We start from the raw sequence: 24,320 nt of genomic DNA on the forward strand, positions 1-24,320 counted from the left end.
CCAACAGGTGCTGGAGTAACAACAATTACGAATTCCCTCGCAAATATTTTTACTCTCTCTTTGGACTTGAATATTTTCCTACCAGATAAGGCAGTTTTAGAATTTCGTTAGGTTGTACAACTGCTTTTTGCTTATTTTTGTTAAAGCGTTATCCAGTATGATTTCTTTTGGTTGCTAAAGACACTTAGATTTAGTCTGCACCTATTTTGTCTTTAACAGTGTTGTTCCTTGTTTTAGTAAATATAAAGTTATCGCGTTCGATCGTTCCCGCTCCAGCATACTTTATACCTGTACCATCGATCAGAGCTCCCAAAACGCTTGGAATATTGCCTGTGATTGCCTGAAGGTATTATTCTGCTAGCTGGTCAGTTAGCTGTCGGCCATGATCGACATAGACCGTATCGAGAGAGTGTAGAAATCATTTACAAGGTTTTCTGCACGCAAGATCAAGGATCTTCCAATCACTCGGCACAACAAGATTCCAACTAATCGGCAATTCCATGTTACACTGACAGCTGTTTGTTGCTTTTTTTGGGGTCCTTTGAATCACGACGATCTACTACACTATACTTCGCCATTGCCTGGCTCCTTCTCCGTAGCGTTGGCATATCTTTATATGTAAATTCTCATTTCCTTCTTACTTGTCCCTCGATAATCGCTCCCCACGCCGAACTACAACAGGACACTTTGACCTCTTCTTCCCATACTTTCGTAACCGTCATAGTTCCTATCCTTAGTTCCTATCCCATGAAGAGCATTACCCCATAAACGGATTAGTTGAAGCATTAAGCCCATTCCATCGTAAGTCAAACAATGTGAATATATTGGAATTGAAATTGTAATATAAATAATTCACTTCAATAATATAAAGGAAGCAAACTACAAAACTTTAGTACGTTCCTCCATTTCCTTAGTTCGAAATTAAGTTCTTCCTCGTATCATCAACACTCTCGCTCATTTGTACTACTGTCATCATCTTTCATTAGTAAGATTTCACATCACCTTTGTCCTTCTCGTGATTTAACCCGTGCCGATCTTTGCTGCCAATACTCCCCACTTACTATATTGCCATCCCGAAACCGAGAATGTTATTCTTCGAACATGCGCGCATTGGTGGCTTGTGGTTCAGGTTGATTGAATTTACCGTTCGCTTGTAACGACAACCAACACCAACAGCATCCGGTCTTCCTGTCAATAGCGTTTGGGTGGCCATTAGCCGGGCATGGCCAAAACATCGTTCTCGAATGCTAGTTCTTGCCGCGCCACTCGCACCGAGTGTCCGGGCTCGCCCCAAACACAGACATAACAACCGGTAGTGTGTGCCCGTTTTCTTGCTATTGTATGAAGCTTCTGGCGTTGAGTAAAAGCTAAATGGAAGGCTATCATTTCCAATCTAATTTTGTGTGAGGTGAAAGAGTTACACGTACCACGCACCTTCTTGGCGAATGAGTTGACTCAGGAGAGCACGGAATGTGGCAATCGGCCCCCAAGGCACGGTGCACGACGCGCAGGAAAGGTGCTTAGGGATAAATTTATGGCATTAGCAGATAAAGGTTCGCTTCACAGGTATCGGTAAGCGATATCTTTATCTCGGGTTCCTTTCGGCTGCCATCGTATCCGAAAGCTCTCCATCAAGACGAAGGTGCTTGATTGGCAAGATGCATGGTACAAGACGCAGCTAGGGCGAAAAGAAGTACAGCGGCGTAGAGAGGAAGGTAAGCATCGTTGGTTCGCTGGTTCGGTGAGCTGGGTCAATGCCTTTGCCCAGAAATCTCATCTATCCACCGGCGCATACCGGCCAACCCACCGAACGACAATCTCCACTGCAGCCTCACGTGTCGATGGTAACGAAGGTAACATCGCGAACCACCAACCCATGCTTGAAGTGACATGCTAAGATACACACTAATGGAACGTCTTCATTTTCTGCCCCTTTAAGGATCAGACCTGGAGGGTTGGATTTCTTCAACCCGAACGGCCAGTCAGCTGGATTTGAGAGAATTTAGTCACTATCAAGTGCTGTTGGCGTCATTTGCATGAACACGGTTAGAACTGAATAATAGTGCTACTTCACTGGCCGGCCACCTTCGTTGGAACCAATTATGGTTGACGCCACAGTAAAGACGGACGTCATGCACAAGGGTTATTAACGTGACATTAATATGATTTAATAAATTAGTGCACTTTAGTATCCCATTCCTTCAAAAACAGCTTCTTAAATTACATCAACTGCGCCAGTTACGTCATTTTTTTTATTCATCAGGGACGGCCTTTCCGTACTGCTATGTATTGAATTGTGAATTGAATCGAGACAGAAGTAGTTCCAACGAAGTAGACATGTGCGATTAAGCCATCGCTTTCGAAAGATAGTCCTTGAGCAACTTTGGCGAAAGCGAATATAACTAAAGACTGGCTATCAAAACGTTCAACGAAGCTATTCCGTGTACACTGTTTATCGACAATCACTTGAATGATTTTAACTAACATACACTATAATAATAGCAGTAACACTCGTGATGGGAGGGCGATAATTGCACTCAAAACGCATAGAGCAATTCTTAACTAACTCTTTTGCGCGAATGTACGCTATGCGAATACATTGCCAATACAGCATCTCCAGAAGACTGCGTACTTTCATAGAAAGATTTCAATCTACCAAAACTTAACTGGACCTGCTCTGAAGCTTTTGATCATCTCAAGTATTCTGAGTGAGGCAGTGGTAAGCGCTCCTGCATCAAGCGTTTTTTTCTTCTGAAAATGTACTGGATTTGTCAGACGCTGACTTCAAAACTCAAAATCCATACATATTCTGTCAAAATCCATACATTTTCAGAAAACGCTACGCATGACGAGGGAGCGCTTACCACTGCCTGATCCTTTCGAGTCCATTGTTTCATCGACGATATGGCATTAAAAGGATTTCAACAACTGTTAGACGTTATAAACTCACATTTTAAACTCGGCACCGGGCCGAGGCGACAACAGCGACGGACTTCAGACGGCCGGGGATCAAATCCCATTCGAACCGTTCCCCCGTAGTGAAGACTGACTTTCCAACTACGTGATATCATTAAATCTAGTAAGCCAGAAATGGCAGGCATGACCCATGCGGTCGTTAGGCCAAAGAAGAAGAAGATATGGAAACATGGATGCTTCGTCAGTCTGCAGCGCCGTAACAACACCTGAGTAAGCAATTCTGAACCTTGATCGCTACCACATGGCTTTATAGGTATCATTAGCTCTTCCGAATGTTTTGGACAGAGCGGACTTGTCATTCTTGACAATACGATCAGTTCTTTATATTACAATATTGTGAAAAAAACTACTGAAACTTGTCTTAAATTGTCGGATAAAATCTTTAATTTTCAATTTTGAATAATAATAATAATAATAATAATAATAATATATTATCAATACAATACCAGGCCGTTTATATCGAATAAAAAAGTATATAAAAATTCATATAATATTATTATTGCTGCTTACATCGATGGACAATAGAATAAGACCACTTTATGTTTAAAAATTCATAAAATTCAGATTTTGATGCCGATTTTGTCGGATAGATGTGGTTGTTTTGTAAAATATAATTTAAGACGATCCTATCATTGGATGAATCCAAAACTCTAATCTAACTATCTTTTTGTCATACTAATTAAAATATAGCTTAAACTTATTTTACAATTAAACAAGAATATTCATCAAATTTACAATTCAAACAATTTTTTGTGTTTTTTGGATTTTCTCTTTATATTTTTCAGCTTAAAAACATTAGAATTTTTTGTCACTTTTTACGTTATTTTCGATTTTTTTATTCTCACTCAAGTAGAAGCATCGAAAGCAGTGGTTTCAAAATCGGATGTCAAAGTGCTCTCAACTGACTTTCCAGGGTTCGAGTCCGATGTTCGAAGGACAAAAATTAGTCACAGACTTTATTTGTGATTGTGTTTTATGGCAGAACTACACAATACTATGCTTGGCAGAAAAATCGAATTTAATTAGTTTGATTTTAAAAGCCCCAAAATTAAAGTTTATTATTCAGATTAATAAATAACACAAAACGATGAATTACAAATATATTAAAAGAACTGGTTTCCCTAAGGGAATGAACTTTTCAAACGAACTGGGTTTGGCTAGCCTTTGAGGATATTACATTTCTATTTTATTGTTTCATTTAATTTGTTCATGTACTTGTTTGACGGTTGCTTGCAGGAAAAGTACATTCATACTCTTTTAATTAACCTAAGGAGCTTTCACGCTCACAAGGCAAATTGGGCATCTTCCGGGAAGACAACGCCTACCTGCTTCCGAATTTCATCCTGAATGTGTGCGATGCGCAAGCTGTCAATATGTGTCACAGACGTCGATTGCAATCGACCGGCTGTAATGCATTGCCGTACCTCCTCCGCTTCGTATCTTAATCCGGAACTGTTCATGAAGTTGAACGGATGACGAGCGACTGGTAACTTGTCTTCTTGTATTGTACCGTCCAAATCGGTAAGCTTCAACGGACACCAGAAGTCATGTAACTGCGTTAGGTAGAAAAGAGGAAAAAAAATAATAATTTGTAAGATCTTTGTTAAATAGCATATGCCATTTTAACGTGTAGGAAAATGAAAATAAACTTACTGTTATATTGCCCTTGCTTCCTCGCACTACCGCAGTATTCTTCAACTGATGCAAAGCGCTCGTTTTCATACGTCCAACACCGCCGCCAGGAAAGTGCAATTCAGCCGTAACCTCCACATCAACACCCTCATCGTTCGTCACACCAGATGCCACCACTTTTTCTGGGGCCGTACCACCGAACGCCCACAAACAAACCTGGATCGTGTAGACACCCAGATCCAGCACGGTACCTCCTCCGAGACTTTTGAGCCGCAAGCGATCGATGTCGGATAGCACAAATCCGAACTCTACTTCCACCTCTTCAATCTTACCTAGATCTCCACGGTCAATACGCTCCCGGAGCTGGCGATAAAACGGGAAAAACCGCGACCAGATAGCTTCCATCAGGAAGAGCTTCTGCTCGGCCGCTCGCTTGACGAGTCGCTTCGATTGGCCTTCGTTCAGGCAGAGCGGCTTCTCGCACAGCACATGTTTTCCGTGCTCCAGCATCAGCAGCACCAGCTCGTAGTGTGCGTTATTAACCGCCCCAATGTAAACGACATCTGCGAAAGGACGCACGAACGACTATAGCCCATGGTCATTGAGACGAGAAACGACGGTTCAGCCTACCAACGTCCGGATTTTTAGCCAACGCGTCGTATCCTTCGTGTGCCGTTCCTATGCCGTGCAGGGCAGCAAATTTTTCAGCATCCGCCAACTTTCGGGCAGCCACAGCCACTACTCGATGGTCCGTTGCCGGCAGCGTTCCGACGGCGTTCGCGAAATCGTGCGAAATCTTGCCAGCACTTGCAATTCCCCATCGTAGTGGAGCCATCGTTCTACTGAATGTTCCGAGCAGCCTGTGGTGTTGTACCTGTCACGAATCGATTGTCACTGCACCTCGACGCGCCTGCTAGACTGTGTCGATTTTAGGCGATAAAGGTAGTCGACGGAGTTCGTTGAGAAAACACACTATTTATGGTTTTGATACCGGTGGAAGGTTACGTAGGGAAACCACTTGCCTGAAAATAAACATACCATATGACAGAAGGTACACTGTTGGACACAAGTTTATGTACGAAGGATTGTATAGTTAATACGAGTTTTGTTTCCATTACTCAATCAATACAGAGAGTTGTTCATAGAAAATCATCGTTTTATAATTTATGAACAAATGTTTGGACTAGGTCACGAACTAATTTCAAATTTATTTTGGCTTGCCAGCTACACAAGTTCACATCCATACTGTAAACCGGAATCGACGTTATCATTTTCAAAACATACAACACGGCCACTAGTAAACTAAGCCCGGTCACCCCTGGGCACTGAAGTGCAGGTAAATGACACCATCTAGTGCTAGCAGATACTATACCATTTGCTTAAGAGCGGTGAATGGGCGTGAATTGTATTTCAATGCAAATGTTTGCACTGCATATAAATATACGTCACATTTCATCCTCTCATCATAGGATCGCGTAAGAGACAGATGACGCTATTTATAGAGTTGAAGATAGCATGCGTTGAAAATTTTAAACATGTAGAGTTAATTAAAATTTTATTCTACAGGTTTTACTTAGTAATTTTGTTGTTTATGTTTGATATTTAAAATATAAATTACCAAAAATCAGGTCATGGGTCCTGTATACGGTCTATTCAAGATTTGAACTCAGACCTAATGTTTAAATTTTTGTCTACCACTAAAATTTAAAAATCTCTTGCGCATGGAATAAGTAAATAAAAACTCTTCTTCTATTTTTTCTTTGGCACTACCCATTTCTGGTTTATCTTACTCTATCTCAGGATTCTTTAACTACAAGCATAGGGAGACGTTCCGGATGGGATTCCATGAGCATCTGATGCCATTATTACTGGTCCACCTAATTGCCCACAAAAAATCAAACGACTCTTATTATCATCATTGTTCCAATAATGTTTATATTTGCTCAACTGACGAAATGATATCGATTATCTTGCTTCTGGTAACCCCGTTAGGCATGATTACACGCCATAAGCGAATGCTTTAGAGCCAGTTAGTTTCATCGCACAACCAAAAAGCGATGCTCCAAAACCCCATCCCCAACACACAACCATAGCATAGGGGCCGAAAAAGCGTATCTCAAGCGTGTTATCATCTGGGATTTGTTTAGTGCACAGCACAGATAAAGCATTGCATTCATTTTTTTTTGTGTGTACCATCAATTCTGTGATAATGGTTGGCACGGCACAAACGTTCCAAAACATGCTGGTGCCTATCCCTTACAGCCAATCGGCGGTTCAGAATGACACAGATTCGAATTAAATGCAATAAATGTAATGCAATAAAAACCTGTTGCCGTTAATGGCATGTCACTGGCCAGTCCGGCTGTATAATTTTTAATGATGATGCTGAGCCACTCAAGGACAATCAGCGTTCTTTGAATAGCTAAGCAGTTGTTAGAGATCACGAACCACATTGTATGTCTCATTTTTTTCGATTAAATTAGCTCACCGTCATTTGTACGTCCTAGTATCAGATTTTAAACAAAATGAAGCTTCTAGCAAAGAAATCCACAATCACACAACACGAAACATCTGGAATCTGTGTACAAAAACGCAAGTAATGCACTGTACCGAGGGTTGATTAGCGATCGCACAAACACAAGCAGCGATCCTCGTACCAACCGGCCATGGCGTCATTTCAAACCGTACGCATCTCAGTCTGCCGGCCGGCTACATCAGTTTTATTGAGTGGTGCTTGTGCGTTCTTGGCTTTGTGCATGCCCCTCGGAAAGATCGCACGCACACCAGCGCTGCAGATTGGGTGAGTTGTGTATAAAATTGAACGACACACCTCGCGGACGGTGGTTTTGTCAGCAGCTTCGCGTAGACATCGGTCGTACTTGTTCGTTCCGCGGTCTGATTCCAGCTTGACCTTGAGCTTACCGGTGGTGTTGATATTGTGTGCATTGTAACTTTTTGTTTGGTGCTATACTCAACCGCGTTTATCGTTCATTATGGCGAATCCGAATCAGGAAATTAAGTACACTAAGGTTAGTTTAACATTCTGTGGCATATTCTTCCCACCGCTGATGAATTTGCTGTGCTCTGTTGCATTAAATTATTGGCGTGTGGATATGTGACATTGATATTAACGGCCTACCGGATTGCAGATCTTTATCAACAACCAGTTTGTGGATGCGGTCAGTGGAAAGACCTTTCCCACGGTAAACCCATCAACTGGCAAGAAGCTGGCTGATATTGCCGAAGGGGATAAGGCCGATGTTGAGCTGGCAGTGAAGGCGGCGAAGGCTGCCTTCGTACGCACATCTACCTGGCGTCAGATGGATGCTTCTGCTAGGGGTGCGCTGCTGTGGAAACTGACCACCCTGATGGAGCGGGATGCGAATGAGATCGCCTCGCTCGAGTCGCTGGACAATGGCAAACCCTTCCCGAATGCGATGTACGATGTGCAAGGTTCGATTAAGACGCTGCGGTATTACGCTGGACTGGCCGACAAGGTCGGCGGTGATACGATCCCTTCGGATGGACCTCACTTTACCTACACACGCAAGGAGCCTGTGGGCGTGGTTGGACAGATTATCCCGTGGAACTACCCGCTGGCAATGTTGTCGTGGAAGTGGGGTCCAGCCCTCGCTGCTGGCTGCACGATCGTAATGAAACCAGCGGAACAGACGCCGCTTACTGCTCTGTACATGGCGGCTCTGTCCAAGGAAGCTGGCTTCCCCGACGGTGTCATCAATGTAGTGCCCGGCTACGGTCCAACGGCCGGTGGAGCTATTAGCTCACATCCGGACATTCGTAAGGTGGCGTTTACTGGCTCGGTTGAAGTGGGCAAGATCATTATGGCGGCAGCTGCCAGCAGCAACCTGAAGAAGGTGTCTCTCGAACTGGGTGGCAAGAGCCCGCTCGTAATTTGCGAGGATGCAGACGGTAAGTTTCTGATGTTTTTTTTTTATTATTCGAGTGATTTTTCTCATTCAACTGTGTATTATCTTTGTAGTTGACACAGCTGCGATGATCGCCTATATGGCAGTGTTCGAGAACCAGGGCCAGTGCTGTATCGCAGCCACGCGTACTTTCGTGCACGAAAGCATCTACGATCAGTTTGTGCAGAAAGCCGGTGAACTGGCTAAGGCGCGCAAGGTTGGCAACCCGTTCACTGAGGGAACCGTTCATGGGCCACAGATCGATGACACACAGTACAAAAAGATCCTCGGCTACATCGAGGTCGGCCAAAAGGAGGGTGCCAAATTGGTAACCGGTGGCAAGACTGTCGGCAGCGAGGGATACTTCATCGAACCAACGATTTTCGCTAACGTAACCGATGATATGACCATCGCTAAGGAGGAAATCTTCGGCCCGGTGCAGAGCATCATCAAGTACCGAACGCTGGAAGAAGCGATCGAACGAGCCAATAACACCTCGTTCGGCCTGGCGGCTGGTATCGTCACGAATGACATTAACAAAGCCCTTACCTTCAGCCACGCAGTGGAAGCTGGTTCCGTTTGGGTAAACACCTACTTGGCCGTGGTAAGCCAGGCTCCATTCGGTGGCTACAAGCAGTCGGGTATTGGTCGCGAGCTGGGCAAAGACTCGCTGGAAGGTTACCTAGAGACAAAATCCGTCTCCATCCGTCTGCCAGCCAAAATTTAAAAGGGTCTTCCTTTGCCCAGTTACGGTTATCGTGATTTACGATTGTTTCATCGTTGATGTTCCTGCAAAACAAATACATCTTCATCGTTTTGTTACATTATGTTCCATTCACCAGGCGCTATCCCTTTATTTGTGTGTTCTTAATTCTAATCAAGATACGGTCATCGGTACACACAGCCGTTAAGTACCGTCGAAAACAAGCCCTCGTCATGTTTTTAGGCAACGGACCAGCTTGTACGCCGAGTTGCGATAAATCTTCGGTCGACAATGGAGCGGTTGAGAGAAAACGTTTACCATCGTCAGCTGTTTGATAAGAAGCCCTGATAAAGGGGACGGTTTTCAAAGGATAGAGCGTTTTCTCGCCGCTTAACCCGAACGCTGATCGCATTTCGTCGTCTAAATCAGCTATTTCCATTTGAAAGCACGGTGTTCTTTTTCATCGCTCTTTATACTTTGTTTATTTGGTCTGAGCAGAGAGCTTTGCTGTGTAGGAGCATTGAAATGTTTTTGATTTTACTAGTCTTTTTGGTCCTCCGTTTATACGAAATGATTACTGCTTTTGATAATTTTTGAACACAAAACACATTGATTATAGGAAAATCTGTAGGATGTAATCGCTTGACAAATCGCAACTGCTCTGTGGCAATACAAAGTTGAGTATGACTATGGATTATAAAGTGAGAAATTTTCAGCACTCGAGTCGAGCACAAACAATGATCCTTATCTCGTTACAAAACTCAACGATATATCAGCGCCCCGTTACAAGTGCCCTTGGGTATACATACACTAAATGTGGTACAAATATACATAAACATTAAAGGCACACTCACGGCCAGGTGCTCCAGGTGTATGGATAGCGAAAGCACCCTTTTTCATGGATAAAATCATCTTAACAGCCGGCCGGTAGCCCTGGAGCAAAGGACTCGACTTCTCGAATTATCCCCCCTGGTTCCGGTGTGCGATTTCACCTGCCACGTGCTTTGCATTAAAACTTAATGCCGACCAATTATTCACCGTCAAAATGGGTGGAAACCCGTACCCACCTTGCAAGATGTCGGGGCTTCTGATTCGATGCGATCTGTGAGCCGAGCCGGGTGGAGAAAAAAAGGGCCAACCGTAAAGACAGGGAAGTGCGCAAAGAAAACGAAGGACTGGAAAGATTGACGGTGCAGTGATGCATGAAAATTAGACCATGTGACGCTCCGTGCGCAATGGGCCGTGGTATGCTTAATGTTGGTAGCGTTCAGTGTTTTAGATTAACTAATGTAATGCTATTTTTACACCAACCAGGATGGCGAGAAGACCAAGACTTAGGGAGGATTTGCACAGGAGGAAAACACACTTTAAGTCTTCAAGTTTAAAATTGGATTGCACATGGTTAAGGAAGAAATTACGAGACCGTACGGCGTGAATCGTAAACTACTGTGGTACATTTACTTCTAGCTTCGGTCTGTTCCCAATTCACTTAAGCCATTCCTTCACTTGTTCACGAAAAGCTCGAACAAGCTCTTTCCAACAAATGCCTACTTACGGATGCAGTCAGCTGCAACATTGTTACCGCCTTCTGCTCAATCGTCATTGCCGATGTAATACTAACCGATCGTCCGATTTCACGTTCCCATCGTAGGTAGGTAGCCACTTGCATCAATCGCCTGAAGTGTGCTCGATTGAGCTCCCGAAATGGCAGCATCGTGATGATAGCGGTGCAGCACACCATTGTCCGAGGCACAACAAGCAAAGCGGCCCCAGAGTCTGATACCGGAGAAATCGGAATCCAGCGTTGCGAAGGAATCCAAAGTCAAAGTCGGCAACAACTAAAGTACATCTCCATTCCATGGCCAAACAACGAGTGCCGCTTTTGGGGAGCGGTTTCCAACAAGTTTCGTGCCGTTTGAACTTTAACTTCAAAGCATACTTCTATCAAACGGTGATAGTATTGGAAGCGCGGATAGAAGAAGCTGCGATTTGCGTTGCCGGAAAATCCTGACCGAAGAATTCCGTGAAAAGAAGGCACTTGGGTAGAACATACAATTGTAAGACATTTTTCAGCCCCTTTCCCCGAAGAATGAGTCTGTGTTTTGCATGGGCCATAAATAGAGCCTTGTGAATGGGAAGAGCGGGGCATGAATGGCAGCCACGATCGCAATGTTGCTCGCTACTTGCACCGGCACATTCACAAACGCACACAATTGAGCAACTTTTTCCGAAAACTCTCGCTGAAGAAAACGTCTGAACAACACTGACGTGACGTACCTAAAACTCAAGTGCTTAACGCCACACGGTAAGGATCTGGCTGCAAAAGCTCGATAAAATATTGATTGATCTAGGATTAAATTGACTGAAGTTTCTTGTTGCGTTGTAGGTTCTGCGAAATGCATTTCGCTCCGGTGCCCGTTTAGCGATGCCCCTTAATCAGCATTCTGTTCCCATTTAACCTCCAAAAGGCAGCTTTAATTTCGTTTCTTTCTGTTCGTGCTAAATCGTTGCCGCTCTTAACGAAGGTTTAGAGCTAATACAACTTTTTCCTATAAAAGAAGGCAAGCCCACTGCAAGCCAGTCTCTTAAAATATGCATCTCTGAGCGGAAAAGTGTGGGCATGGAAGCTTTGTGTGAGGAGTGAATGGAAATAAAGAATGACAGAAAGTGGAAACGCTCCGCTTTAATCACACTTTTCGTCTATCGCACCATATTATCCGTTATTTTTCTTAATTCAGTTTCTCGACACTCCGTTCGTTCGTGTCCAACACCTACAGCTTGTTGTCCCGGTTCGGAGATTCTAGCACACAAGCATCTTGCATTTGCATAATTTCAAAATACAACCGTGGCAAATCTGATAATTTTTAAATTATTCCGCCACCAGACACAAAGACTCACGCGGGACGCTTTGCTTCGTTTCGTTTTGCTTTGCTCCAAATAAGCGCTTCTGTGCCGAGTGATGTCCACTCGAGATGAAATGCGACTCCGGCGGAAGTATGGAACGTTCGCAACGCAGATGACAACGCAGAATAGAAACAAGGAACGTTATTCTGATGGAAAAAGTTTTCCTCTCGGGTGCACTTGGTCACAAGGTGTCGGTACTAAGCGGGTTAGATGTTCGACAGTCTAACAGGGCCGTACCACGCTTCGTGTCATTTATTCCTATGCTGCTAGTGCATCAAGAACGAACGCAATGTTTTCTCAGATTTTTTCTCAGATGCCTTTCCGGAACGTGTTGTCATCGATAAATCAATCCAACACCATCATAGCACAGTGTGCGTTAATGAGTGATGGTGTCGCGAATCAAAAGCTAATAATCAATGCTTCATCAACAGGTCGACAAGCTCCTTGATGAGACCGGAAGCGTTGTAACTTACGAAATGGTGCCATTCGCGCGTGTAAAACGTATTCCCGGATGCATTCCGGAAGATGCAAATGAGCGCTATACCGTGCACACCGTGCCATTAAACATATTCGCCCGGCCGGACAGTGGAGCATTCCATTTCCATAATGTTATCGACGTTTACACAAAACCTAACTTGACTGTGGTGTCCGTTTATTTGATTATGATACGGTCCACTCATCTAGCCATCGATCGGTGTTTGGGTGGGTAAAGCAGATTTATTCGCCAAGCTTACCCTGCCTAAAGACTGCTGCCTGATCCGGATCCGAGTTGTTTGTCCTCTTGCATTTCCGCATGTCATTGAGGTAGCAGTGGTAGCAGCGCACCACCGGATTCTGCTGGGACGAATTCAAGAACAGAACTTAGCCACCCTCCGCTCCATCGATTACAGTTGCACATCGTCCCCGGTTTCATTTGCATTCACGCTTTGCAACCACCGTGGGAACGGACGCTGGTACTACATCGTGCTGCACCATAATGGCACGATAATGCAAATGTGGTGCTTGTAACTCACTACACTCGTTTCCTCGGCTTTTCCGGCTTCCTCATTACCTCGCAAGGTGCGAATTTCTTGCGTGCGGTGCTCCGGCAGGCCAGCATAAATCATGTTTTCCCTCGCGTGGCGTAAAGATGCAGCCCGTTCCCAGCGGTGCAGTCACCGTAATCCGTTGGTAGATATATTGAAGCATACGCTGTGGCTTCCGAACTTCGGAGAAGTGAGTATTTATTTGCTTAATCAGTGGTTTATTTATGGAGTTCTCGGCAAGGACATTTGGACTTTACCGGCATGACCGATCGATTTCGCACCAGCTTGGATTATCAAGGAATTTAAATAAAATATCTCATGCGAGACGCAACAAAAGGTGGCAATTGTTGACGACGGCGAGAAACTCACCTCTTGCCTTATGTCCGAAAAGCTTACAATGTCGTCTTGCTATCTATTTTGTAATTTTGGTAAACATTTGAATACATTAAAGCTCACTTAAAAGCTCTCAACAAGAAATTTATGTTTCATCACTCAAGTAACTGGTATGGCAAGATCAATCCAATAATTTCATCAGAACCATCCAAGTAAGATGCCTTGAAATAGCCGCACTAAAAATAGCCGCTCTTCTTCACACCCTTTTCAGCTCCGGTATTAACAAGCTAAAAAAGTTACTACCCCTAATTAACATCATATGAAAGGTTTTTTTTTTTGCAGCATCCGTAAATATATCTTCCATCGAAGGGTTGTTCTACGTTCGCTCTTTCCACCGTTTGCTGCTCTTTTAAACGCTCTTTAAACGATTAATTTTTCGCCTATTTTTCGGTCCCAAAGGATACTTCACGCGAAATCAGCTACGCAGCGTACATCATTTCTGGTGGAAAGACCTGACATACCTAGGGAGTTTTATTACAACTCAAGCAAAGTATGGTTAGACTGGAAAGGGCCACGTAATGTTTAAACGCGCAGCTAGAGACGCTGAAAGTATTTCGAAAGTCGCTTGGTTGTATTCCGGAAACACATGGAACAACCGCGACAATGCGACACTAATTAGACGCGTACCGTTTGGCTGATGCCAATTTTATGAAACCTTTAAGCAATAAGGTCCGCCGGGGACAATTAAATGGCATCGTGGGGGCATTTCGGGTCTTTCGAGCTCTGGGGGCTATGAAAAGCGCGGCACCAGAATGGTGAACAATGAACTGGGCCACAGATTGTAAGAATGATGTTTATTACAATACATTAAGAGGAGTTTTTTTGCTATTGTACTGACAGCCTTATAGGGCGACACGAGGTGTTTCGATGGTGTGAAAGATATTACGTGCTGTATAAAGCAAAGTTACACTTGGACCTGCTGCACTTTTTATTAGGCGATAATGGGTAGTGGGAGTGTGGATAAATCTTGCTGTAAACATGATCGTATCTCGGTCCTTGTCAAGTGGCAAAGGTGCTTCAGCGATAAACCCTCTACTGATTATTTTATTTGTTATTTATTTAGAATCCCGAGAAGTGTCAGCGAAGGACGCAGCATTCGTTTGAATCGTATCCCCGCACTCAGGTCTTTTATCGTTCTAACGTCGGCTACTTTTGCTGCTCAAATGCTTCAGCGCATTGCGCGAAAATTGCAAATACATTGAGCCACGCTTGTCAGCCTGTTGTCAATTGCGTTCGCTCATTCTGCCATGTTGCTGAAGAATTCGTTGTAATTTTCAAAGATTCTCGCCGGCTGCCTATCTTGTCTCTGTTTGGAAACTTTTCATCATCTGCCTTTGTTTTTCGGCCACATGCACAGAATCGACGCAAACTCTTCAGAAGATACGGTACGTCCATTCTCCAGCTAAGCCATAGTTCCGTTGACAGTTTTTCCCATCGCCTGCTGCTACACCATTCACCGGTTGAGCTGTGAAGCCGAACATGCAAAACTGTCCCTACCATCCATTTTTAAACGTACGGACGGAATTTCCAATCTCAAAACGTGTCAATAACGACACATTCTTGGTTGACTCCTTGCCGAAGAATGTAAGCAAGTTCTCGAACCGGTGCCTGCACTTGTTTTTATTTGTTCTATCCGTTGCTTCGCAAAAAAAAGGTTCACTCTTATCATGACGATCGTTTCCCTGGAAACACCTTTCAGCCTCTTCGAAAGCCACCGGACCATTACTGACAATTCGAAGCTTTTTCCCATCCAAGCTACGGTACCGCCCGGCCCGAACGCTCCGGAACGCTCCGTTTGGCAGCTGACGGTCTCCGAACTAAGTCATTTGAGGGCGGCCTAGTTAGAGGACAGCATTCCAACGTGAACCAAAGCATAAACGATTTCGCTGCAATCGCCCTCCTTGGCCGCTCGCTTTGTGTCGGAATTTGAAAGTTTCGAGAAAAACGTGCGTCCATAATTGCACAGTATGCTACCACACACAGGGACCGTGGTGCTTCTGGCTAGAATGAAGGGTTTCTTTTTCCCTGCATTTTAACATTCACATTCCAATGTTTGGAGCAGGCGGATATCGATGGGTTTTGATTGAAGCTTTTCGCACGGTCCCTTTGCTTCGGAGCTTTTTACAGCTGAAACTCGGGGGTTGTCATTTCCACTCAACTAGTTTTTCTTAGACATTCTTTGCCCAAGAATGCAGGAACAATATTTACCATTTCCTTATTTAACATGATGGCAAAGGTTTGTTTTTTCCCGAAACACGCAATTATTTTTATTTTCCGATGAAAGAAATGAAAATAAAAGCTTAGCCAATCAAATAAAACATTGAGTTTTGCTTAAAAGGACATGAAACCAGGCTGTCCGAACTACCGATTATCTTGTTCATTAAGCTAGCGACTATGCTAACTATCCTTTGCCATGTTAGGAAAACTGTAGTCTAATGGTACGAAATGATGAAACTCATTCTTCCCATTATTGCATAACTAAGTTAAAAAAAACTAAAATATAAAGATTAAATTCAAAGTTTCAACGAACTTTTTCCAGGTGTACATTGTTTCCCGATAGTATGTGGCTCTATTTTGTTCTATCGACTTCTTTTGTGATGAAGCATCACCAATCAAAAGGTGCCTGAATGATTTTTTTACCTACCAACAAAACCTAATGCCAGAAAGTTCAAATATGAAACCAAATTCACCCACCGACCCGAATCATGCGGGCCTGGTAATCTACCGTACCTGTCAATGTCGCTTCGGCTCAATCGTCTTTAAACTTAAGACACAAAGCCTTTCCCATAAACCCCCCATTTTCAAAGCTCACGTCGAGCAAGTTTTATCAGGACCATACTATTCCCCTGCGACATATCTCCTCACTTGTGGTAAGTTTTTAAGCAAAAAAAAAAGACAAAACTATTCCTGAACAGACACGATACTAAAACTATCGCCGAGTATGGTTTTCGAGCTGACATCCTCACTCCAGGAAAGGAAAAAATCCGGTGTACCAGATGAGTCAACGACGTACACTGTAAACTTAGCTTATGGAATGCTTTCGGTCGTTCGCACTTTTTTTTGGTCGCATGCTCAGTTCGGGCTTCGTGTGAGCAAAGGACGGGAGAAATTAAAATCACAACATTCCGTTCATTTGCAGAGAAACTTTTACTGTTCAATTAAAGTTCTCGGCCATTCGCTCAGCTGCTCCTGCGGTTTGTGGTAACCACATTCGGCAAACTCGGAAGCCTTGATGCCCAAACCCAGACTAAGCTGATGTCAGGATTCAAACGACTGCTGGAACTACTGGAACGCAATCAACGCCAAATGGAGAAGCAAAGTGGATAGCTCTAGGTAGTTGAGATTTGTCCGGTTTCCGTTACACCCTTTCCGCACAAATGCGCGATTGCCTTAAGCTTAGATATGGGAACGTGTTTTTTTCTTTCGCTTCCCCCTTATACCCAATTTCCGTTGGCGAATCAACTGTTCGGTGAGCGATTCATTGAATCAGGAATCGGATGTTTTGTAAACTATTTCGGTGCTTCACAGCGCAAGGCACCGATGAAGCCAAAGTTAAATCGCATTCCAAACGATAAGTGAGAACATACACCATTACCTCCTGCCCTGCAGGGTAGATGTTGCAAAGCGTTCGAGTGCAAGCAGCCAGCCGCAGTTGCAAATTGGCTAAACTTGTTCGAATTAAGCCATTGCTCGTTGAAACTACAAAGAAGCAACGCTAGCAATCGAGCTCGAGTTGTCAACTGCCGATTATGGGTTGTTGTTGGTGCTGCTGCTCTCCTCTATCCCAGGATAATCTGCACGAGCAGGTGGACTGTGGTGAGAAAGAAATTTCGAAAGCCTTTTGTCAGCTTGTGCAAGGTGCAGAGTAGGGCAGCTGGCCAGAATACGTGCTTACCCGGTAAGTACAGGCAATTATTACAATTTCTCTCTCCCGAAACGATGTGGTTTCCCAACGCACATTAAAATACCATGAATGGTGGACCGGCGCTAATCATGGAATTAGCTATGCATTGTTTTATTCAAAATGTTATCCTTACCATGGGAATTGAAACTGACCAGGATATAGCTGAAATATACGAAATAGAATACAGCACCCGAGGTGAATGAATTTTGAGGGTCAGCAGGTCGAGGCGACAGTGACGCCAGTCTTCACACGGCAAGACCAAGGTTCAAATCCCATCTAGTGCCAAAGAAGAAAATCATATCCGCTCATGATTAATTGTTAAAGCTGACTGGCTGACAAAAACCGGTAAGTGACAAGAATGATCACGACATGCGTAAAACCCGTCGCTCAAAAATACTTTGAGGTCCTCCTGCAAAAAAGCTGCGAAATATCTGTGTTCTTTTTTCCAAAGCTACAATTTACGTTGGACACACGCACAACCAACGTATGAAATCGAATCCTCGCGCACCCAATACCTGTTTGTTTGAGTGGGAAGTATTTTGTTTCAATTTGAACCGGGTGGGAAGGATTTTGTCAGAACCAGTACGAGGGCAGCTGGTACACGAACAAAATCCTAGTGGGTTTGACATGTTATTCTATCGTTCCCGTGTATTTTATTTCAAAATTCCTTTTTTTGTTCGCACATTGGATCCTTCACGGCGTACGTAGGATGGGTTGGCTTGGTGTGCACTGCAATAGTTCGGAATCCGGTTGGTGGACAGCCTTCCGCCAGTTTGGAAAATGTGTCGTCAACAGGGCCGGACGAGCTCGGACGATTGGCTTCATCATGTCAATCGGAAAAGCGTTAACCCCATGCGTTAACGTTGATAGCGTCGAGCGGATGAAGCGTATATTTGGATACGCTTTGTTTTCGTAGTAAAAGTGGGTCTCAGGTTGCAAACAAAATGCGGTTCTCTTGTTCAAAGATTATCATATCGAATGGATAATTTCAGAAAAACAAAAGACAGCTTCAACATGGAAACATTTTCGAAATATTCAACCAAATTGTACAAGTGTCTGAAATTTATCGTACGTCTATCTGTGAGATAATTGAAACGAAGCAGAGGGTTCGTACTGATCACATGTTGTCCCATTGTTTGTTTCATTTTACATTTTAAATTCAGCATTCATAGTGAGCTCTCTGTCATACTTGCATATTATCTTGAACATGAGGGCTTCCTCACCAATACTGGAGCATGATTTAATAACACTTAGCCTATCCAAAACCGCACCAAATATTGAACTATCTTGTGTATTTACACATTGCTTTGCTCATTGATTCACCTTCACCAAATTCACAATCATCAGGAGGATCTCCAAACCATTTAGCATCGATCTATGAAATTGATTACGCATTCAAAACACATTTCCCCAATTAAAGCCTCCCCCCCCCCCCCCAAGCTCTCGCCTCCCCTGCCCTGCCCTATTTCCGTTTGATCTGGTTTGTTTTCATCGATGCACAAATCTCCTTAATTGATTCTAACTTTTCTAGGACAACACACAGGCGGAAAGTTGAAGACGATCAGGATTTATGCTAATGCTCGCTTACCCGAGTTAAAACTTTTCTTTCTGAATAGATAGAAAGAGTCTTTTACAGTTCGGTGTCTTGAAATTAACTATTTTATTGAATTCAGCCGATTCCGTTATCGGCCCATAAACGGCCCAGCAGCGATCGCCGCATCAGCATAACTCGTCGCGTTGGATACAACACGACACTCCCAATGCTGATTTAGCGATTACCGACGCTCGTTGCTAACTCGCCCCCCCTCAGATGTGAACGTCCACGATTCACTGTGTTTGTTTAGGAAATGTGACGTAGTCGGGTGTCTGATTTGGTGACGAATTATGTACTGTGACTACCGTTTGCGTGTTTTTGCACCTCTTTGTAAACCAGTAAAGCAATGCTACTCCCAGTATAATGAGAGGAAAGATGATACCTCCGAAAATGTTTATCGTTGGCCAGGTTATTTGAAAAGAGTTGTTTTGTAAGCGAATGTGCTCCAATTCTTTACGTGTCTCGATGTGCAGATTATGTAAATCTTCCAGACTTATGTTCGAAATTTCCAGCTGTCTTTTAATAAACACTCCGTCGAGTGGATATAAGTTCAACGTTCCAACTAGATCGGTGAGTTTGGATGAGTATCTCACGTCGTTTATGTAAATATCGCATGTGTTGAAGCTTATTACGAACGATCCCTGAAGTGTTCTGTTGCTTATACCACAGTTGGAGACGAGTGTAAATTTCTCTACAGAGTTAATCAATATGGCGTGATTATTAATCTGTAATATTTCAGTTTTGGCTGGACTCTTCGTAAAGTTACATTCTGCTTCTCGACCTTCCATTAATCTTGGAATGCAATCTGATTCATCCAACTCTATTTCATTGATTTTATAGATTTTCGGGGTTAGAGTGCTAACACGGTATCTGATTGCTTCGTGAGTTATGAATCTGTCATACTGGAGGTGAATCTTGCCGTCGTGGTACAGGATTGGATAAATTTTTATCTTACGGAACGTTCTTGGGTCGAGTTTGGGTGTTTTTATGAGCAGCATTATTTCTTGGCGGTTGGTGGCGATAGAGGCGTCGGCGTAGGAAAGCGCTTCTAGAGTTGTGTCGAACGGAATGTTTTCTGCTGCCAGGTTTTTTTCCAAACAATTGATTTCATATTTTGACAATATTTTTTCGTTTAAAATATTCGCTTTCGTCATAACTATACTATCAACTATTTCCTGCAGTGTGTCTATCATCTTTTTTAGGTGGAGATAAATATTGATGGAATGAATTTCTAATGATTCTGATCTGAATTGAGTTATTACGTTACGAGTTTTTTCTGTTATTTCTTTAATCTGGTTGTTAATATTCCTATTGATTGTAACTTGTGCATTATTGTCATCGATGAGATTATTAATTGTTTTGTTAATAACACGAAGATCGTTTGCATCTGGTGTTCCTGCAATAAACTTCCAAATTGTTCCTATGGAATCCCAACGTTTGAATCTTTTAGTGGGAAGCATTCTTTTCAATATGGTATTCAGTTCTTCGAATTGGTTTTGGATAATACTGGAAAATTGATTATTGCTCATTTTTTCGAAATCGTCCTTAATTGCTTGAATATAACCCTTATACGCAGTTAAATTGTAATGGTGTATGTAAATATGGCTATCTATCCTTATTCTTGCCCAACCTTCGTCCATTGCAACTATAGGTTGGTTGTCTACCTTCAGAATAGAGATCCTCGGCTCAGCTAGGGTACATACTACAAATAGAAAACTGTAAGAAGAGAACAATGATGTTAGAATGACGGTATTGTTAGCTATCTTATTTTTATATCGTTTTTATGAATTTTTCGTGAATCATTTGTGTTTATAGTGCTTTTGTTTACTTTGTTAATCTTGATTTTCTTGTATCTCGGCTTGTGTTTTAATCTGGCTCTGGTTTTTTCATAAACTGTCATATCCTCTTTTATATTTATTTCCTTTTTTCTCTTATTGTAATATGAAATATCTTTCTCCTGTTTCTTTGTTAAATTTTTGTAAACATTTTCACAAATATCTGATGAACGGACAGACGGTAAAATTATCTCATAAGGAGTATATTTAGTAGTCGAATGAATGGATGAATTATATTTGTGAAGTGAAAGCTCGATTAGATCAGAAATAGTTAAATTGTTGTTCTCAAATTTCGTTATTCGATAAATTTCTAATATGGTAGAATGGAACCTTTCTATTACTCCATTCATTTCACTTCGACCTGTAGCTGTTAAATATATTTGGATTTGGTGAGTTTTATAAAAATCTATTAGATCTTGTGTACCAAAAGATTTTTCGCCGTCCATTACTAATATTTTAGGAGGATGGTATTTTGTAATTATTTCTTTAACTGCCGGAACAATATCTAAGGCGGCTCGCGATTGAATTTCTTTAATTTGAGCGAATTTTGAAAATTTATCGATGTAAGTTAAAAAATAATGTTTTTCGAGAAACATTATATCAATGTGTGCAATTTGGAAAGGGTGTACGGGGATTGGAGTTTGTTGTTGAGGATACCGGATAGGGTTTCGGTCATATTTGTTTTCATTGCAGATACAGCAATTGGAAACAATTTTTTTTATCTTGGCTAGCAGCTTTGGAAAATAGTATTTACGTAAAATTTGCGACTTATTTTCCTGGGCTCCACGATGTGCCCTATTGTGCTCTGCCGTGATTATTTCTCGTTGTTGATCTTCGTCTGTAATGTCTTCCAGAAGATTTTGAGTAAATCGAATCTTAAGGAGCTTCTGACTTCCAAAATACTTCCTATAAACCTCTTGAAATTTTCCCATTATGTCTTCACTCGTGAAAAGTCCGTTTACTTTTGATATTGTGAAATGATCCTTTAGAATAGTATGGTTGAGTTAATTTCCATGGGCATCTGACTTCTTTTTCTTCGGGGGAAAATTGGGCAGCTACAGCAAGATGTTCCTTTTTATCCTTCTGATGACTGGGGGCTCGCTGGCAGCAATCGGGAATTAACCACGGTGTCCCAAAGTTCGCTTCGTTATTATGATGGCTCCTTCAACCACGAGATTAGCCACAATTTTTAAATGGCTAACTTTATAGGATTTTTTTTTAACTTATACACTTCCCGCTGATTTTTTTGTCAGGTCCCTATTCGGGCGCCAGTTAAAACTTTTCTTTCTGAATAGATAGAAAGAGTCTTTTACAGTTCGGTGTCTTGAAATTAACTATTTTATTGAATTCAGCCGATTCCGTTATCGGCCCATAAACGGCCCAGCAGCGATCGCCGCATCAGCATAACTCGTCGCGTTGGATACAACACGACACTCCCAATGCTGATTTAGCGATTACCGACGCTCGTTGCTAACTCCCGATCCAATGGCATGTGCATCGAAAAGCAAATACGAAGCGACGGCGCTTCCACAACAGCATCATCGCCACGGGAGCGAAGAGGTTGCAGCGTACCGTAACCTTTTTATCCAATCTGCATTGATGTGTCTACACAGGTCGTTACGTGTTGATTGGGAATTGTTTGCCCTTAATACCGTAATTCTATGCCTGTGAGTGGCAGATTTTGAAGCCGAGGCAGAAACGATTACACGTCATATAGTTTGTGGTGCAACGTGTCGGTGGCAAGGTGGAAGCAGCGCAGCTCAATACAACAACACCCCAACCAGGCAGGACGCCAAAAACCACATCGATGAGTTGTAAAGGTACCATCGGTTGTTTGATGGAGTGAGCGGTTTGGGAGATTGAAAATGAGATTTGATGGTGGTACTGCTTGCTGCACCGGACAGCTGTTTGCGGTAACGTAACAACCTTCCGCAACGGGAATTGTGCGAATTGCAATCTTATCCAACTCCTTGTGCACTGCATCGAGCAGATCGCTTCAAGGGGTTTGGAATGCTACATGCCCGCTCGGATGGCGCACAGAATGTGCAAATTAATAAGAACAAGGCCTTGCTTATGGAGGAGGACATCGATCAAACTGAAAGCTAGCTCACCTTTTTTGATGCCAAGAGCTGTCGTAAATCAATGAATTCCCGGTTTGCGTATACACCAACATCGGCTGGACATGTCATTTTAAAACCAAAAAAAAGCAATAAATCATCAAAAATCCTACCAAAATATTATTATATTCCAGCCGTAATAAATATCTTTCACGCAATTTCAATTGGATAAGTAAGTTGACTGTATATTTACTACAAATAAATGAACTTTTAAAATTTTAACCACTGTCTTGCATAGTGTAATTCCCATTTCAATGTTGTATCTTGTATTACCTACAAGATACATACTTCGCGAACTTGAGAAGCTTAGAGCAGAAAATAATAGTAGAAAAGCTTGCTTTGCAAGCAGATCACGTCGCACCACGAAGAAAATTTCCATTTCGCTTCATCATTTCAGCCGATGCTTACGTTCCGCTCCATCAAAGCAATTTGCTTTGATTTACAAATTCCCTTCCCGAAAAGCCTCATCTCCACTGTGCCGGCGTGACAACGCAATAATCAGCGCAATACGATTAACGATTATCAAACGCAGCACAGTTTCAACGGGAAAGTTTGACCGATCGTGGGTTACAAAGTTAATGTTTTTTTTTTGTTTTTTCTTTCCCTCGCAGCAAACCGGCAGATTCCGATGGGCTCCCTGCTTTAGCCCTGGTTTCCTTTGAACTTTCAATTACCTTTTCAGCTGTGTTCACGTGCAAAATTTACTCGCTAATATCGTACTCCTTAACGAGAGACCGTTCCGTTATATCCTTCTGTTGTCCTAAATCTCTGGATGGAGTAAAGCACCCTCTGTATTCTTCATCTCCTTCTTCTGCTTCTTTTATGGTACTAAAACCTCGAGAGGTCTCGGACTGCCATTTCTTGCTTCCTTAACTAAAGCCGCTGTTTGAGCCCCAAAAATAGCCCCTCGTTCGTTTTGTGAGCCATACTACTATTTACTTCGTTTTCAGCTAAATCCAACTGTAGCTAACGTCTCGACGAACCGTGTCCACTTGTTTGCGTTGGGTGGTTTCTTCTCAGCTTACCCATCCCTGAACGAGCTCGTGTCAATCAATTTGAAAAGTAATTTTAGAAACGCACTATAGCAGTTCAAGCATAACGTAAGTCAAAGGTTGTTTTATAATCGTTCCCTTTATCATTCATTCGATAAGAATGCCTGAAGAGCTGAGTCGAGAGCTACAAACGCTTGTTTTAAAAATAAAAACGGGTAACCCAAGCTGCTTTATATCGTTAGCAAACTGCAAAGTGTATGTCTCGTCTGAATTACATTAGATGAAGCGTTATTCAGGGTGTTTGGAAATGGCAGGCACG

General features: G+C 42.7%; 2 protein-coding genes across 4 annotated transcripts; one reads left to right on the forward strand and one right to left on the reverse strand.

The window, feature by feature from the left end:
• Nucleotides 1-4,007: 4,007 nt before the first annotated feature.
• On the reverse strand, nucleotides 4,008-19,120 carry LOC118512038 (trans-1,2-dihydrobenzene-1,2-diol dehydrogenase-like). 3 transcript variants are annotated; one of them, XM_036055838.1, is made up of 4 exons: nucleotides 19,052-19,120; nucleotides 5,239-5,630; nucleotides 4,630-5,171; nucleotides 4,008-4,529 (listed from the first exon to the last, which is right to left on the reverse strand). In XM_036055838.1, the coding sequence occupies exons 2-4, from the start codon at nucleotides 5,441-5,443 to the stop codon at nucleotides 4,260-4,262; spliced, it is 1,017 nt and encodes a 338-aa protein (XP_035911731.1). In that variant the 5' UTR covers nucleotides 5,444-5,630; nucleotides 19,052-19,120; the 3' UTR covers nucleotides 4,008-4,259. The 3 variants fall into 3 exon arrangements, with proteins under 3 accessions (XP_035911731.1, XP_035911730.1, XP_035911729.1); XM_036055837.1 differs by lacking the exon at nucleotides 19,052-19,120 and adding an exon at nucleotides 7,097-7,236; XM_036055836.1 differs by lacking the exon at nucleotides 19,052-19,120 and adding an exon at nucleotides 7,097-7,213 and having other exon boundaries at nucleotides 5,239-5,664.
• LOC118512037 (retinal dehydrogenase 2-like) lies at nucleotides 7,261-9,372 on the forward strand. The gene is made up of 3 exons (XM_036055834.1): nucleotides 7,261-7,637; nucleotides 7,758-8,538; nucleotides 8,609-9,372. The coding sequence occupies exons 1-3, from the start codon at nucleotides 7,602-7,604 to the stop codon at nucleotides 9,259-9,261; spliced, it is 1,470 nt and encodes a 489-aa protein (XP_035911727.1). The 5' UTR covers nucleotides 7,261-7,601; the 3' UTR covers nucleotides 9,262-9,372.
• Nucleotides 19,121-24,320: the final 5,200 nt, after the last annotated feature.

This window comes from Anopheles stephensi, chromosome 3 (genome assembly GCF_013141755.1).
Source record: "Anopheles stephensi strain Indian chromosome 3, UCI_ANSTEP_V1.0, whole genome shotgun sequence".
NCBI lineage: Eukaryota > Metazoa > Arthropoda > Insecta > Diptera > Culicidae > Anopheles > Anopheles stephensi.